This window comes from Pholis gunnellus, assembly GCF_910591455.1.
Source record: "Pholis gunnellus genome assembly, chromosome: 21".
NCBI lineage: Eukaryota > Metazoa > Chordata > Actinopteri > Perciformes > Pholidae > Pholis > Pholis gunnellus.
The window spans coordinates 929,460-946,072 of NC_136548.1; the positions used below are offsets into that span (position 1 = coordinate 929,460).

General features: G+C 44.1%; 1 protein-coding gene across 1 annotated transcript; it reads right to left on the reverse strand.

Annotated features, from left to right (window-relative positions):
• Positions 1-623: 623 nt before the first annotated feature.
• On the reverse strand, positions 624-16,613 carry rfng (RFNG O-fucosylpeptide 3-beta-N-acetylglucosaminyltransferase). The gene is made up of 9 exons (XM_079182387.1): positions 16,282-16,613; positions 14,806-15,351; positions 10,273-10,321; positions 9,348-9,450; positions 8,445-8,598; positions 8,179-8,264; positions 6,646-6,811; positions 4,692-4,777; positions 624-4,103 (listed from the first exon to the last, which is right to left on the reverse strand). Exons 2-9 carry the CDS (start codon positions 15,283-15,285, stop codon positions 4,028-4,030), a joined length of 1,200 nt encoding a protein of 399 aa, XP_079038513.1. The 5' UTR covers positions 15,286-15,351; positions 16,282-16,613; the 3' UTR covers positions 624-4,027.

Below are 16,613 nucleotides of genomic sequence, written 5' to 3' on the forward strand. Positions count from 1 at the left end.
ATTTGTGTACAATGTAAGAACTAAATTCTTGTTGCTGACAGAAATGCATGCTTCGAAACAAAAAAGGGATTTGTTAAATGTACAGTTTAAAAACCCAACACAATTATAAATTCACTTAATGCCGTTTTTGAGCGAGATCTGAAAACTGAGAATGTTGCTTTTGACTCCCAATATTCCACATATATAAACCTGATATGAGGTTTCCTGTTAAGCCGTTTTGAGTTTAGTGTGATCAGCTATCCCCGTTAGCTTGTCGCAATGAGCACACGTGATCGTGACTGAAGTACAGACTCACACACACCTTAAAGTTGTAGCCTTTTCTTTCTCCACCCAGTTTGTGATTTAGGAGCACTAAATGGTTGCATTACATCACATGTGACCCAGTGTTTCCTCAGTGAGCTCATCTGCCTGTCCAACACACCACTTTCATTGGCTACAGAGACACTTCCAGGAAGAAATGGGGAAACAGGCTCCTATAAATCATTGCAGTTCTAAATGATGTCATTAACTACAATACTGCTGAGGTATTGCTTTGGTTACATGGTGTTCTGTTCAATGACCCAAACAAAAGCAGACACATCAACTCTGCAAATATCAATTCAATAGTAAAACAACCAAACATGACAATGCAGAAAGGTTTTATTGTTATTGAAACACAGTAATACAATCAGTGGTAAAGGGTTTACAAAAACACTCAGTCTCACCCACTGACCGGCAGTGGAACACATGCTCCAGGTAGACAAGTGTTTTACACAAATACCTTTTTCCAGGCAGAAATGAGTACTAAAACCCACAAATGAGTCAGAATTATTTGCAGGTTTCCTCGTCTCGAAGTCAATGACTTTTTTAAAATGGGTTCCTTATTAGATGGCCAAAATAAGGTTTTGGTTGGACACTAAACACGTCAGTAAATACCCCTCATATGATTTCAGAAGCTTTTACGTGACTTAAAAAAGGTGGTTGTGTCTAAATGAGACAACCGTAAACGTGCTGTTCATTTGTAAAGATTATCTTGAGGAGCTGAACATGTAAGCATCATAAAAGTTCATTTGACACAGACCTTATTTTCTGCAATAATCCAAAATCCAATGAAAATGAAAATCGCCATTGGCTTTTTGTTGAGGGAACCAAACCTGTAAAAATCTCTGCAGCACTCAATACCGTCTCTGGATAGTGTTAACGGAGTCGGTGGAGCCAAAGAACCAGTTTATGAGAGTACAAGTCAGCCAACGAGCAAACCTGAAGTCCAATAAGGAACAGAGGTGTTCCTATTTAAGAACATGTTGTCTACAAGGACTTCCTTTTCTATTGTGTCAGCAGACTGGCACAGCTACTCAGTGAGCTACTCAGCGAGCTACTGCCTGTGCAATCATTGCTCATCACCAGTCTTCCACAAGCTGATAGCTTGACAGCTGTGAGAGCTAACTACAGCCATGTTTGTTGTTTATTCATAATGATCATTCTGGGGGAGGGGCTTTGGCGGGAGGCCGAAAAAAGGACGGGCTGTCAGTGTTGATGACTTGGAGACTTTCTTGCTAGATTTAGCAACTTTTGAAGCTAGTGCTGCAAGCTACTTTCATTGGGCTGGGTTTAAACTAGCAAACTCTTGCTAGTTTCTCAAGATTACCAACCGTAGCTTTAAAGCAATTCAAATATCAAATGAGGAGAAGGAAACTTCCAACTATGTATATTGCTCCCTTGTACAATAACTAGACTATAGTATTCAGTCGTATGCCATGTTTCAGTGCTCTCCTTTATCCTTCTCATAAGTTCTTTCTTCCCACAACCTTCCATACAGCATGCACCTCTTATGGTGCTTTGGAAAAGCAACACTGGGCGGGATTTTTGGGTTGGATGATTTTTTTTCTAATGTACTCTAGATTAATCAAGATTGCCAACCCTTGTTTTAACTTTATTCTTTATTTTTTTACTGGGTTTCAATGTACCTAAGAACTAATAAAGCATCTTCTCCAAGGCTGTAGCACAACGGTGCTTGAGCTAAATCCTAACATGCATATAGCAGGTATGTTTCACATATTCACCATACAAGTTTAGAGTGTTAGCATGCTAAAAGTTGCCAATTAGCACAGACTCAGTTTAGTAGTTGGTAAACCCAATTATTGGACACATTTACATGTTTTACTTGGTGATGGTGCTAAATGAAAAGACAGAGGATCACCAGACTGAGTGGTGGCACTTCTAAAAGTAAAAATATATATTTTTTTAAGTAGGTGGATAATCTTGTATTTTGCCTGTATTTCTATTTCTTGCTTTGGACGGCAGCCAGGCTGCTAGCGGCAGCCATGTTGCTAAAGCTATCACTGGTTAATGTTAACAGCCAGAAAATGAACCAGGAACTACATGGAAGCCAGGACCGTCCAGAAACAAACATCTACATTTGTTTGTGAAGCTATGCTTGTTTCTGGCTGCTAACGTTAGTCATGTTGCTAAAGTTAGCTATGCCAGCTAACACTGGCTGCCAGAGACCTAGCAGATTCATTGTAGTCAACAGGAAGTTTAAACAAAAAGGTAAGAAGTCACTCAAATCATTGGCATCTCTCTTTGAAGACCATGAATGTCCACAAAATGCATGACAATATGGTTGAGGTATCTTTGGCTCCAATAACTCCAACAAAACGAATAATCTCTACCTTAAAGAAGCATATGCAGAGCTAAGACTTCAACCGATGCAAAGACACAATACATAATGCAGTTCACTCATATTTACCAACATTGTAACTACAGCAACATAGAGGAAGTGACAAGATCAAAGTAGTGCAAAACCATAAAGATGGGCCTGTTAGAAATGGCCTAATACAAGAAGAAGGTATTTGGCTGAGAACACAAAGGCATCAGAGCAATTACAACAGTCAGAAATAAATGTTAAATGTGAGACACGCAGCATACAAACCTTCGTCACATCAAACATCAGTCCAGTCAATGTGTGAGAGCCAACCCCATACATGATAATCAGACTCTTGAAAAAAAGTACCTCAACAATCTCTCATTCTAAAGAAACTATCTGTATTTTATATAGACTATGGGATGACATGTCAACAAAAATAAAAGATTGAAGTGTTGAAATGACATACAATACGGGTCAGTGGTTTGAGGGCTTTTCATTAAACACTCAAACATCCATGCCCTCACAAACAGAGTAGGAAACTCACTGCAATAATAATGTGGGGTCCTTCACATACTGTAACCTGGCCTATTTTGCCCCTCTACAGGTTAAACCACAGTGGATGGAGCCATAGAATATATTTCCTTCATTGAACCAATGACAAAGGCAGTAAGTAGGAAAAGACAAAACTAAAACAGACATTCAGTGTCTGTATGAGATGCAGCAGGCTTTCAGCTAATCCTACATAAACCCATCCACATCCATTCAATTTAGATGGGTGTGAAATTCTCCCAGCTAAATCGTTAACACAAAAAGAAAATCTGTGGACAAACGGGAAAACCTCCAATTAATAAACTAATTGTGTGCCTTGGAGTAACACCAGCTAAATTAAATTACCAGGAGGCAGACGTGCTCACTTTTAGTACGGACTGAACCACTTAAACGATGACCAAGCAGTTTAGCAAACTTGGGAAAGATCATGAAAAAAATTGTTTCTCATGAATTAAGTTGAAACATTTGTAGCATATGGTTTTGACCTGAACTTATAGTTTGGTTACTTATTATTATCTAAGAGACTGCTGTGTTTCTCAGTTGAGGAACATTGAGGTTAATTTATAGTCAACTCTCAAAAGCTCATTTACAGTGGGGGGGGTGTGGCTCTGGCCCCAAGTGGCTTTACCAACCACCATGCTCTAGTGGCCAGAAACTAACATTCTTTGGCTCCAGCTGTTTAGATTGCATTCATAAAGCATGAGGTGAAGCTGCTTTGGATACAGATAGCCACCAAACCACATGTGTGACATGACATTTTACCAGCTAAACGTAGCTTGATCCAAACGTGGCAGGGTGAGGCGCTGGGATAAACGTGTGTGTCCGTGCTGCAGTTTAAAAACACAGTGGCTTTCAGTTTATGTGGCTGTGTTCCAGCTTTGGACACCAGTTAGTGTCTGGATAGAGAAGGCAGTGCACCGTCTTAAACCTGCAGGAATGGAAGAGCATCAGGGACATATTAACTTCTCTCACAAGAGCAAACTTAGTGTTTCAAAGAACACAAGCCTTCCTCATATCAGTTTGGGTTAAGGGATTCCTATGAAAAAAAAACATGTTTCATTGATTTATTCAACATCACACAAATAATCAAACTGCAACATCCGTTTTAAGGATCTCCCAAATCGTTGTTTTGTCACCAATTCGGATATGTCCTGACCTAAAACTTACATCTCCCTAAATAATACTGCTCCACAGTGCACACTTCAAGTACAACACGTGGCCAGTATGTGAATCCCTCCGACCACCTTTTGGTCTTTTATTCCTGGTTTGGTCTAAGCCTCTTAGTTTCACTGATGAGGAATCTTAAAATCAGACATATGCTCGTTTTCAGGTTGATGCTTGTATTTTGGATTTCTACTTCAACATGTTTACATCTATAATGTTCAAAAAACTCTTGCTTGCAGTCTCAGATACAGTACATGATAATACATGTTGAACAGAGACATGGGAGTGTGCAGTGCAAGGACCAGCACAAGGGCCACATTATGAACAGCAGGGCTCGTTATTCATTTATTACCTTGTGGGGTCGTCAGCCAATGAAAAGCCTCCAACAATGCTGACCACGTTTCTTCTGTTTTCAAAGCCTCCAAAACTCAGAGTCACCTGTTGCAAAACCAACAGAAAACATACAGCGTTCTACTTCAGCTCAGAGAGCAAAGGATGAAAGGAGAAACACAAACAATAACAACATTTAGGATGTCAAAATGATACTTTTCATATGAACATTAAATATTTTAATGGAAAGGATGACAACTCAACCTCACAATTGCTTTCATTGTAAAAATCCATGCCACATGTGAAAATGCTCAAAAGCGTCCCGCTGCAGAGCTCCAGGCTCAGGCCTCTTCCGGTCCATCACCAGGGCCTCGTACGTGGTTGAACTAAGTCGATCAAATGTCCTATTATCCAGCTTAAATTAACCCGATAATTGAAGTCAGGCTATCTCAGTTCCTCAAAGGCTGATCCGCGCTCAAACAGTCTCATTAATTTGACCCAGACGTCAGTCAACAGGATCGTTGCGCGTGCCTGTCCTACTTCAAAAGGGGGAAGCATCGATCACCTAAACCATGATTTTCTAACAGTACAACGGCAAATAAACTCAAAGAAAGAGCCTCTTTTTACTCTGCTGACGAGCAGGAGATGATCATGAACACATACGAAGAATTCAAGACCATAATCATGGCAAAATCTAACACCGCCACCGCTGCGAGGGCTAGACAAGAAGCATGGCAACATATCAGACAAGTTAAATGCGTAAGTGTTGGGAAAACGTATCGGTTAATTTTAAGAGCCTCATCACCCCAACCAATCAGATGATATTTCTTTAAATGTGCTGCTGGCAGTAGGCTTAATGGAATGCATCATCCAATGAGATCTATAGCGAACATAATTCTCTGAGGAAGGGAGCTGACACTTTTTTCCGGGGAGTGGCAGCTTATCCAGCTCACTTAAGTTAGCCTGCGCTGGAGCAGGTTCAGGCTTATGGATGTGTTGCTATGGTGATTTTTCCAAACTTGCTTCGAGGAACTGAAAAGCCTCACTTGTGTAATCTCATTCTGAAAATTATCCGGCTAACTCAGGTAGCCACGTACGAGGAACAGGGCCCAGGACTCATGGTGGACAATCACACGTCTTATCACGTGTTTAGGTGGAAAATCATCGCATCAATAAATCATGTTACATGCCTCTATATGATATTGCACGGTATTGTTTTATCGTGCTTATCGTTAATAAATAAAGTAGCCCACTGAGCGTATATTCAATATGCATCACGTCTGTGCCGCATTACTAGTGGTACAACGGATCATAAAAGTCACGGTTAGGATCGGATCAGCACAAAAGAAAAAAGGGAGCAAACATAACTAAGAGATCCCTGCCACCGTCTTGTCAATTTAACAGATTCTGTTTACAACGTAACATTATCAGAGATCGGTGACTAGAAAATCATAAATGATGTCCCAATCACATATTTTACTGAATATTGGAGGATAACGATCATCAGTAAAACTTTATTTCACACAGTGATGGTTAACGTTAAACTGTGTCAGTAATCTGCAGTACCCATGTGTGCCGGATCGACAATGGTTCGTTACACCGCTACACATTACACGATACAATAGCAACATTAGAAAACTCATAAGGTTAGTTCAAGTTCTTTGCTGCTTAATGTCATGTGACCTTACTTTCTAAGTCACAGGTTCATCAACGTACTAAGGTTGTATTGTTTACCTTGGTATCAGGCCATGTAGCTTATTCACACTAACGAGCCCATACTGTCGTATCCGGGGATCCTCTCTGGCATAAACAAGTTCAGACGTCACGTCCAGGGGTCCGACGGAGGACGTGGGCCCGAAGTCTGGAGCTCTGCAGCTTGACCATTCTATAAATGCTAGATTTCACGACTTCACCCATTTCTTAAGGTTTCTCAAATGTTATGCCGTACTGTACACAAACCACAAGCACACACTCACCTGCTCCAGCACTGTGTCAGTGGGCAGCTTCTGAAGGTTCTCCAGGTGTGAGTGGAAGAGGTGTGTGTGTGTTAGTGTCACCTCCAGCAGCGCTTCGATGATGTATCCGATGGTGCAGTCGTCCGGTAGTCGGATCTTCTCTGCTGTGCTGATGAAATTACCCAAACTGAAACCAGAGGACAAAGTCCGTCAAAGTGTTTCCTGCAGCGGTTTACAGCGGCCATTTCTAAAGTCACTTTCTACCAAAGTAAGTGGAAAATAATGACTTTTTTTTATTACTTTGTTCATTATTTTAAAGCACTAAGTGCCTATCAACCAACAGTGTGTCAACATTTAAGAATAGATGGTGAGGAACCAGGTGGTAAGCTCAGATTCTGCCGATTGAAGTCGATGCAGAAGTGCCTTAAAGCTGCATTCTCTCTAGTGTCCAGCAGGGGGCGGCGACTCTGGTTGTATAGAAGTCTATGAGAAAATGACTACTTCTCTCTTGATTTATTACCTCAGTAAACATTGTAAACATGAGTTTATGGTCTCAATCTCTAGTTTCAAGTCTTCTTCAATACAGCATGATGTTCATTTAGTAAATGATGGTCCATTTAGAGTCACACAGACCATAAAGAGGAGTATGCTTTAGGGCGGGGCATACTGTGATTGACAGATCGCTACCACTACCAGAGATGTACATAGCGTCTCGTCCGCATTCCAAATATGGTCACTTCTGTTCACTGGTTGCGGAAAAAAACAACATGGCGACGGCCGTATTTCAAGATGGCGACGGCGAAATGCGAACTTGAGGCTTCATAACGTCAGTCCGCAAACCAATGGGTGACATCCTGATGACTACGCTCACTTCTTATATACAGTGTGTTAGAGCCAAATATGGTGTTATTCTCCGTGTATACATTGTGTGGTGCTATACTAATGTTCTGTGTTCCGTCTATATAGCTATGGAAATCACTGTTGTCAGGTGTTTGACCCCGGAAGGGCAAAGGGTTTTGACCGCTTTACGGTAACAGTTTCACGTGTTCATACAACTGGTGTGTTTAATGTCAGTGGAAAGAACGGGACTGTCTTTACGTTGTTCCAAAACGAAGAAAATAAACAAACTCTCATTCAACAAACTCATTTGTAATGATGTACCTAATGCAACGCACATCAAAGGTAATCTAGACTTACAGCAGGCAACCAGGTCACTCCAGAGGGAACGACACCTCAGTAGCTTACAGCACAAGACTGGGCTTCTTTAACACAGTCTATGTGAGAAACCCATTACCCCTATAGCTCAAACGTGATTCTTTTAAACTACATGGCACCCTCTATATCTGGAAACACTTGGTCCATCTACACCTTAAAACATACTGCGGCTGACTACACGTCCAGGCACATTCTCTGAGGGTTATCTAAAGACATTTGTCTTTTATACGTTGACAGCTTACAGTCAAAGTTGCTCTAGCTGTCCATACAAATGTTTCAACCACCAACAAAGTGAGTAGCCTGGATTCAGAAGGCACAACAGGTGAGTCCACGACCTACCTGGCCCATGGGCTCATTTTCAGTGCCAGGCCTCTGCTGATACAGAAACCTGCTCCACCTGTGGCAAACCAGAACTTGACAGACACCTGAAATGAGACCGCCAGATGTTAGGGGTGGAATAGTCTGAAGAAGAAACTGGCTTTTTTTGTGGGGTTTTTTGCATCGCATAGTTTTCTGAAAGAACATTTTGGAGCCTGGACTTGGCGTTATCGCTCCCTGCTGTGTATGTCAGTGGAGCCAGAATCTCCTAATAATGGTAGACTGACCGATCCGTCACTCTTGACCCTCTCTGCAGCCTCTATAGGATGATCCAGACTGGGCCGGCCCAGGTAGACATCCTGGCTGTGGTGGTAGGAGGAGAGCAGCCCCAGCAGGCTGGGCAGGATGACGTAGTTATCATCATCCACGTGGCAGAACCACCTACACACACACACACACACACACACACACACACACACACACACACACACACACACACACACACACACACACACACACACACACACACACACACACACACACACACACACACACACACACACACACACACACAGAGCAGTGTACCTTACTCTGAGCGAATACGTGTTAGTGGATTGTAATCTACTCTTAGAAATATCATGTTCGATTTGGTTAAACTGTTCACTGTTTATTGCATCGCTGCCGTTTAAAGGAATATCATGCCCATTTTATATCAACTCTCTCTCTGTGTTGCCATGAATTCCTGAAGAAAACATTTGTTTTTCTCTCATGCCTCAACGGTAAACAAAGAATCTAGAAACAGAGGAAAGCCTTCATGAACTGAAGTGGTCGGAGGCGACATTTAACGACAGCAAAACCTTATCAAAACATCGAATTGCAAACTCTGACTTCGGACCTATCTGGACGAGTAGCCACATGCGCTAGCATGAGTAAAGAGTACGTTTCAGCGAAAGATGCACCAGTTTGGGAAGTGATGAGCATACAACTGTATGAATGAGACTTGGATTTTACTGCCTGAGGTAATTCAAAGTTTGATAAAGGATGTTTTGATATAGTTTAATTCATCAAGATATTTCTGCCTTTCTGGATTTTCCATTCATCGTGGAGGCATGAGAAACAGAATTCCAGGTAACACAGATATACAAACGGTCATTCTATGTATTAGTTTGTTCAGATCACATTTCACTCACTTCTTCTGAGACTCGATGAATTTATCGTACTCCACCGACATCTTGCAGCACAGGGCCTGGCGGGTGTGAGCTGCTGAGCAGTTAGTGTTGATGAGGTTCACTCCTGGTGAAGAGACAACAGAGGACAGCACAGCTCAATCCATGCTGCTGTGTGCAGTACCTTACTGTGCATGCACCCTGGCAGCAGCGGGTTCATGTGCAGTACGTAGCACTGCAGATCACACATTAACTTTTGAAAAATGTGTACTTGTCCTGCAGCCATGACTGACTACATATTCCCAACACACACACACACACACACTAGAGAACAAACACTGAACACTATGACAGAGGGAGGATGTACATTTACACTGATTCCTTTGAGCTACAGCATAACTGTACATTAGATGATGTTAATCTCTACAATACATATTGACTTTCTTGAGACATACAATCTGAATGTTTCTGATCAACTTTCAATGTGCACCGACCTATTAAAGCACACTGATGGGTTGTCTTTAAATCTCATCTGTCCAGCCGAACGCTGGCTGTCTCCATACGTAAACTTCCTCGTCAGCTCCTTTAACGAATGCTGTGCCACAGGGGGACTCTTGGGGCCCTCCTGGTCTCTGAAGCCACAGAATTCAGCACTTTGATGTCACCAATCATCGTACACAGCTGTACCTCCTTATTGTATTTGTTGCCTCTGTGTATAAAAACTACTTTAGTGCAATGAAAGTGAATGTCTCAATTTGGCCCAGATACCGTTTTCAATTTTAATATATTTTGCATGCTTGCCTAAAATATTTGGTGTCCCAGCTGTATTATATTTTTTATTGTTGCAACACAAGTTCTTCATTTTATTTTATTTTTAGGGTCACTGCATAATATGGCTACACAACAACATTTGGAATTCCCCTCCTATGACAACTGTCCAGCTTCTTACGTGTTCTCATCTGCAGCTCCTTGTCCTCCCCGTCAGTAAATATGTACGTCTGAAACAGACAAAGACACACGGTTAGAAAGTGCAAGCGTATGTTCATGCTTTGCTCCAATGCTTCGCTCTAATGTTGTCTCTCATAGATGAGGATGTGTGCAGTTGCAAGAGGAAGACCAAAGACTGAGAGAAAAACGACACAGAGACGCACAACACGACAGCACCAGACTTTTCACCTTTCACCCCTCAATGCTTAAAGTGACTGGATTGAACAGGCGTGCTGTGGAAAACACTACCAAGTGAGTGGAGGATTGTAAAGAAATAACATTTACAAGAACAAGAAGTGCATTATCCGTTTGTTTCTCTTTAGATTGCATCACTAATAATGGATTTTTGGGACAGATAATGAAAATGAGCAACCACTACCTGACCCCTTGTGTCATCAGGGCCATGTATGGGAGTTAGTTGACGTACTTTGATCTCGGCAAGCTGGCCGCTCCTAACTGTAGCCATTTTTGAATGTTGTGTAGCAGCGATGTAGAGGTTTACTCAGGATGCTGATGGAAGTCAGGCATAATGTGCGACCGTCGTACACGCCGTCTCCTCAGCTGTGAGAAGACGGCGTGTACACCGAAACCGACATATCTGTGTTCGGATGATAAATCGGTGGGGCTCTACAAATAAACATCCAAGTGAAACAAGTCCGACTGTCAGAGACACATCGGTCACCTGCTACACCGACGGTGAAGTTTAGGAGCCTGGGACACTGAGTCAGTGTACAGCAGTACACAGACAGGCATGCTCAGCCTCTTCAGAGCCTTTTACCTTCACACAGCATCTAGTGACACGGACTGTTTAACTCGACCTTCCATTAAATAACCATCCACTGCCTCTTAATGTGAACACACCTTCTCCACACGCCGCGCAGACGACTACAGTGAGAGCTACCCTGATGTTTAAAGCAGCTTTTCATTTTACAGGCAGCTGTAAACACGGGGGACAGACTTTACCGATCTAAGAGCAGTCAAATAAAGCGGCAGCAGGCCTGTAAAGCCTGTAAAGTGTCTGACAGTAATACTTAGTAATGCTTACAGCTGACAGCTGACACAGAACAGACTCACAGGGGAGCCCTTTCACAGCAGACCTGGACTCACTCACTGGAACGCCTCCATCCTCTCTGACTGGGACATTTCTGGGTGAAGTGGGAGCAGAGTGTGTGTGCAGTGCAACCTCCTCTTTGTCCGGCAGTGGGACCCTACCAACTGCTTTTGATAGGTCTCAGTACACAGCTGGTCCCAGTGCTTTCTGTGAGCTACTTGGGACTACTTTACACCGGAGCCTCTCTTCATTCACATTTGACTTAGTGCGTGTTAAAGACCTTGAACAATGCATGTTGTCCAATTTCTTTCCAACTGTAGACTAAAAACTGCTCAAAATAGAGCCGGAGCAGTTCATTGATTCAGTTGATTGACACTGAATTAATTGGAGCCTATTTTGATAATGGGCCGAGTCTGTTCTGAGCGCCTTGCTAGCTTAGTGGTCACCACTTACATGCTTCAGAACCGCTAAGTTTCTGGTTTGATTCCAGCTGTGGGACCTTCGTCACATGATCAAAGTTCCCATTGGCCCATAGAAATGCCACAGAAATGTAATACCACACCTTTGATTGGACAATACAAAAAGGTTGATGCATGCCTCGATCGGCGGTAAGGACGTTCTCACAGCACCCTTTTTAAGACTTTTCCGGTCTGCACCATTCACATGAACCACCTGGTTGACCCTAAAAACGTTCCAACCACCTTCAACCATCCGGTCTGATAAACATGACTGAAAAACGCTCCACTCTCTCTTGATCTGGAGCTTTGGACTCCAGATGTTCACTTGTCGTGGAACTGTGAGATGTCTTGTTGACGTTGGCTTAAAAGTGAAGTTTGACGACACTTTTCCAAGATTGCAAATGAAATGTCGAGCTCGAATAGGAACTCTTCTGTCATATTGGGAGAGCCAGAGCTGCGGTGTAGCCTCTTATCCTGAGCGAAGAGTAACAAACAGCCGTTCAAAATAATAATTTAAAAACTCAACCTATAAATAACACCCAGGATTCTGACACCAGGCAGATGAGGGGTGGAGTCTAGATTTACTTTCTTACAAACGTTCTGCGGTTTCACTAAATGTCAACGAGGACAAACTGACATCCCAGAGGGATCGCTGATGGTGATACGGCAACACCCTAAAAAACACCCAAACTATACTGACACGGGGTGTCAGAGCCAAATCCATTAGCACTAACCTCACCATACGAGCCAAAATCAAAATGTAATCTGGTGGACTCCACACTGCCTGGGTCTCACCACTGGAGCCGCTACATGCTGCAGGAATGTGTGTGTGTGTGTGTGTGTGTGTGTGTGTGTGTGTGTGTGTGTGTGTGTGTGTGTGTGTGTGTGTGTGTGTGTGTGTGTGTGTGTGTGTGTGTGTGTGTGTGTGTGTGTGTGTGTGTGTGTGTGTGTGTGTGTGTGTGTGTGTGTGTGTGTGTGTGTGTGTGTGTGTGTGTGTGTGTGTACGTGCGCACACACACACACGGTTCAGCAATTGGGTAACCGGGGTTATGGCGTGTGATTAGAGTTCTTAACTACCACAGGGTTTAGTAAAAGCATTTCTTTAAGTGGGGTTTTGGACTGGGAACTGCATATAAATATGATTTTCTATCTCTGCCAGGAGACTATGTATTCAGTCATGTGTGTGAGAGAGTGTGCGTATATGTCTGTCCACGGCTAATCTCGACATTACCTCTCGTGGTTGTGGTAATTCATTGACAACATACTCTATTGACGGTTTCATACCGTCATTGACTGCTGACGTCAGTTTGGAATCTTGTTGCTCCAACCCTTAAAGAAGTCGTGTCACGGTCAGGTTCACCTCCGCCTGAAGTCTTTACGTTTGACTTGCAGTCTACAAAACGTGCATGGTATCACAGAGTATGCTGGAGGTACCACAACAAACAGTACTGCTCTTAGTACTCCTTTAAGAGGGTGATGTTTGTGCCGACGGTTACTGGTCTACTGTGGGAGTCTGTTTGCTCTTCAGTGGCGTTAAACATAGCGTTGCCCTGCCTGGTGAGGGCTCAGGCTGAGTTCAGGTTAAAGTAAGGGGGAACACCAATTGCTGAGGAAACAGACTTCAAAGCAAAACTGTCAGAACACGCGACCCACGGTGAGTAGCGTTAGCGTCAACAGCTAACGCTACTTCCAAATCATAAACTCCTTCTGGCTGAAGGCAGTTGCTTATTTGGGAAGGTTGCACCTCCACTTGTTGATGACATGTACCTCTCATCCCAACATGTAAGTCCCTTTGGTTAAACAGGTCTACTAAATGACAGTTATGTAATGGAATACAATGCAAATACTGAAGCCATGAGTCGTTTTGGTTTACAAGGACATGCAACCGCACAGCTTTGATGAAAGCCACGCCACCTAAAATGATCATTATGAACGTAAACAACCGACATGTCTGTTTTTTAGCACTCACAGCTGTCAAGCTAATAGCTCGTGGAAGACTTCAGTGACACGCAATGAGTGCACGAAAGTAGATGGACAGGGAGGCATGCAGGGAGACATGCAGGGAGACATGCAGGGAGGCATACGGCGAGGCATGCAGGGAGACATGCAGGGAGGCATGCAGGGAGACATGCAGGGAGGCATGCAGGGAGGGATGCAAGGAGACATGCAGGGAGGGATGCAAGGAGACATGCAGGGAGGGATGCAGGGAGGGATGCAGGGAGACATGCAGGGAGGCATACGGCGAGGCATGCAGGGAGACATACGGCAAGGCATGCAGGGAGACATGCGGCAAGGCATGCAGGGAGACATGCGGCAAGGCATGCAGGGAGACATGCAGGGGGACGCATGCAGGGAGGCATGCAGGGAGACATGCAGGGAGAGGCATGCAGGGGGAGGCATGCAGGGAGACATACGGTGAGGCATGCAGGGAGACATACGGCGAGTCATGCAGGGAGTCATACGGCGAGGCATGCAGGGAGGCATACGGCGAGGCATGCAGGGAGGCATACGGCGAGGCATGCAGGGAGACATACGGCAAGGCATGCAGGGAGACATGCGGCAAGGCATGCAGGGAGACATGCAGGGGGACGCATGCAGGGAGGCATGCAGGGAGACATGCAGGGAGAGGCATGCAGGGGGAGGCATGCAGGGAGACATACGGTGAGGCATGCAGGGAGACATACGGCGAGTCATGCAGGGAGTCATGCAGGGAGTCATGCAGGGAGGCATGCAGGGAGGCATGCAGGGAGACATGCAGGGAGGCATGCAGGGGGAGGCATGCAGGGAGGCATGGAATGAAATGATCGGATGGGTGTATTACAGTCCTGCGACAGCTACAAGATTTTTGTCAGAGCATTCGATTGATTAATTGCTGTTGAGATGTAAAGAGAATTTTCATAATATAACAAAAATGTTTCTCAAATACACTACCTACCCTAACTTTAAAGCCCCATCTAAAAGAAGAAAGAAGTCTAGCTCTCCTCACCTGTTCTTTAGCTCGGGAAACCCAGGTCTGAATCAGCAGCTCCAGTCTGGACTTATGGTACTTCCTGGTAGTCTTCACTGCAATAAAAATGTCCTTAAAGTCTAACGGGTCCCGTGACCTAGACCCTGAAAATCGACCAGGGGCAGCTCCTCTTTTGGAGTCCATCCCCCTCTTGGGACTATGGATATCATCCCTGGTACCTTCAGTCCGCCCTGCTGAGCTCCTACTCAGCTCTGTGGCAGAGTCTGTTTCCACCGCATGGAGAGACACTCCTGGAACCCTGACACGGTGTGACGGGCCCGCCTGCGCCGGTCTGACTTGGGGTCTGGGCTGGGGCAGGTCCACCTGGCGCGCTGGGGGCTGGAGGGCAGGGATGAGCAGGAGCAGGAGGCCGCAGAACGCCAGGGAAAACAGGAAGCAGAACTTGCTGACACCCACCGAAGCTATGTGCATCCTGACTGGCCGACAGAGCCGGTTCATCAGCCTCCAGGGCTGCAGTCACTTCCAACACCACCCTGTCCCATCCTCACACCATCACATGGGACCCTGCACAGAGAAAGGGGAAGATTCAACAGGGTATCTGGTATGTTCATACTCAGATCAGATCTATTAAACACATTCTTTGCACTACAGCAGAGTGCAGACACCAGCTGTCTTTCTTTACATCGATTTCATTCTAAATTAAATAGTTTATTTCCAGTAAACTTTTAAGAAATGATTAGGAAATGACAGGCCTATAAAGCGTTACCTTTACTTGTCTAATTGAAGTTCTGATGTATGTAATTAAAACTACCACTGGTGTACTACTATAGATAGCAAAAGAATTCACTTATATACACTGTAGCTCTCACCGACTCCTTCTGTTTTGTGAGGAAATCTTTACAGCTCAATGGAGCACCCCACACACACACACACACACACACACACACACACACACACACACACACACACAGCTGCCGTCCTCAGCTTCCACTGGGAGAATGTATTAAATCAATGGTACTGATACTTTACTTGCAGCCAGTCTTTAATTGTTTAATGCCAAAATAGCTAACATTATGCTACTTCCGTATAGATATACATAGATTTAAGATCGACTTCTTTATACGCAATGTTAGAGAGCGTTTCTTTATGGCACAGAAGGTTATACGAGACAGACAATGTGAGATTCGGCATAATTATTTCATTAGGCATTTCTCATTTCCCTGACATTTACATTTGGTTACCTCGTGTAAGCGATCAGTGAAAATGAGTCAATTCTGAGAGAAGCCGCTCCAAAAGTTGAATTTGTATTAAAGTATGTGGTGATTGAAGATGTAACGTTACACCAACGACCATTTGATGAGTAGCATCGCTTTCATTCCTATAGCTTTACATTTCAGCCCGTCTGTGAGCAGCGCACTCTAAACAGAGAGGTTTCTGAGAGGAGTCTGGTGGAACAGCTTGGGAAAGAACGGCAATAGGAACTGCAGCACTCACCATGGCATACGAGAGGACACGTTTGACCTCTTTTCCCCAATATGGCGAGGAAGGAAGCATGTAGCTTTTACTAAAACACAACTACCGCTAGCTTTCTGGAGAACCGTGTGGAATTATAACCTGCCTAAAAGCCACCGGAGCCAATGCTCGACTCGCTGTCCTCCTTTTTGTTCCGACGTGACTTTAAGTTGAACGTACAATAGTTTCGTAGATGCTCTTCTGCCCTCTCGAGTGAGACCGTCTGTCTTATTTAGCGTTCACACAGTTAATAGGGAGACTGGTAGACTAGCAGCACGCGCACGGGTATGTAAAGAGAATACTTCCATCGCGTC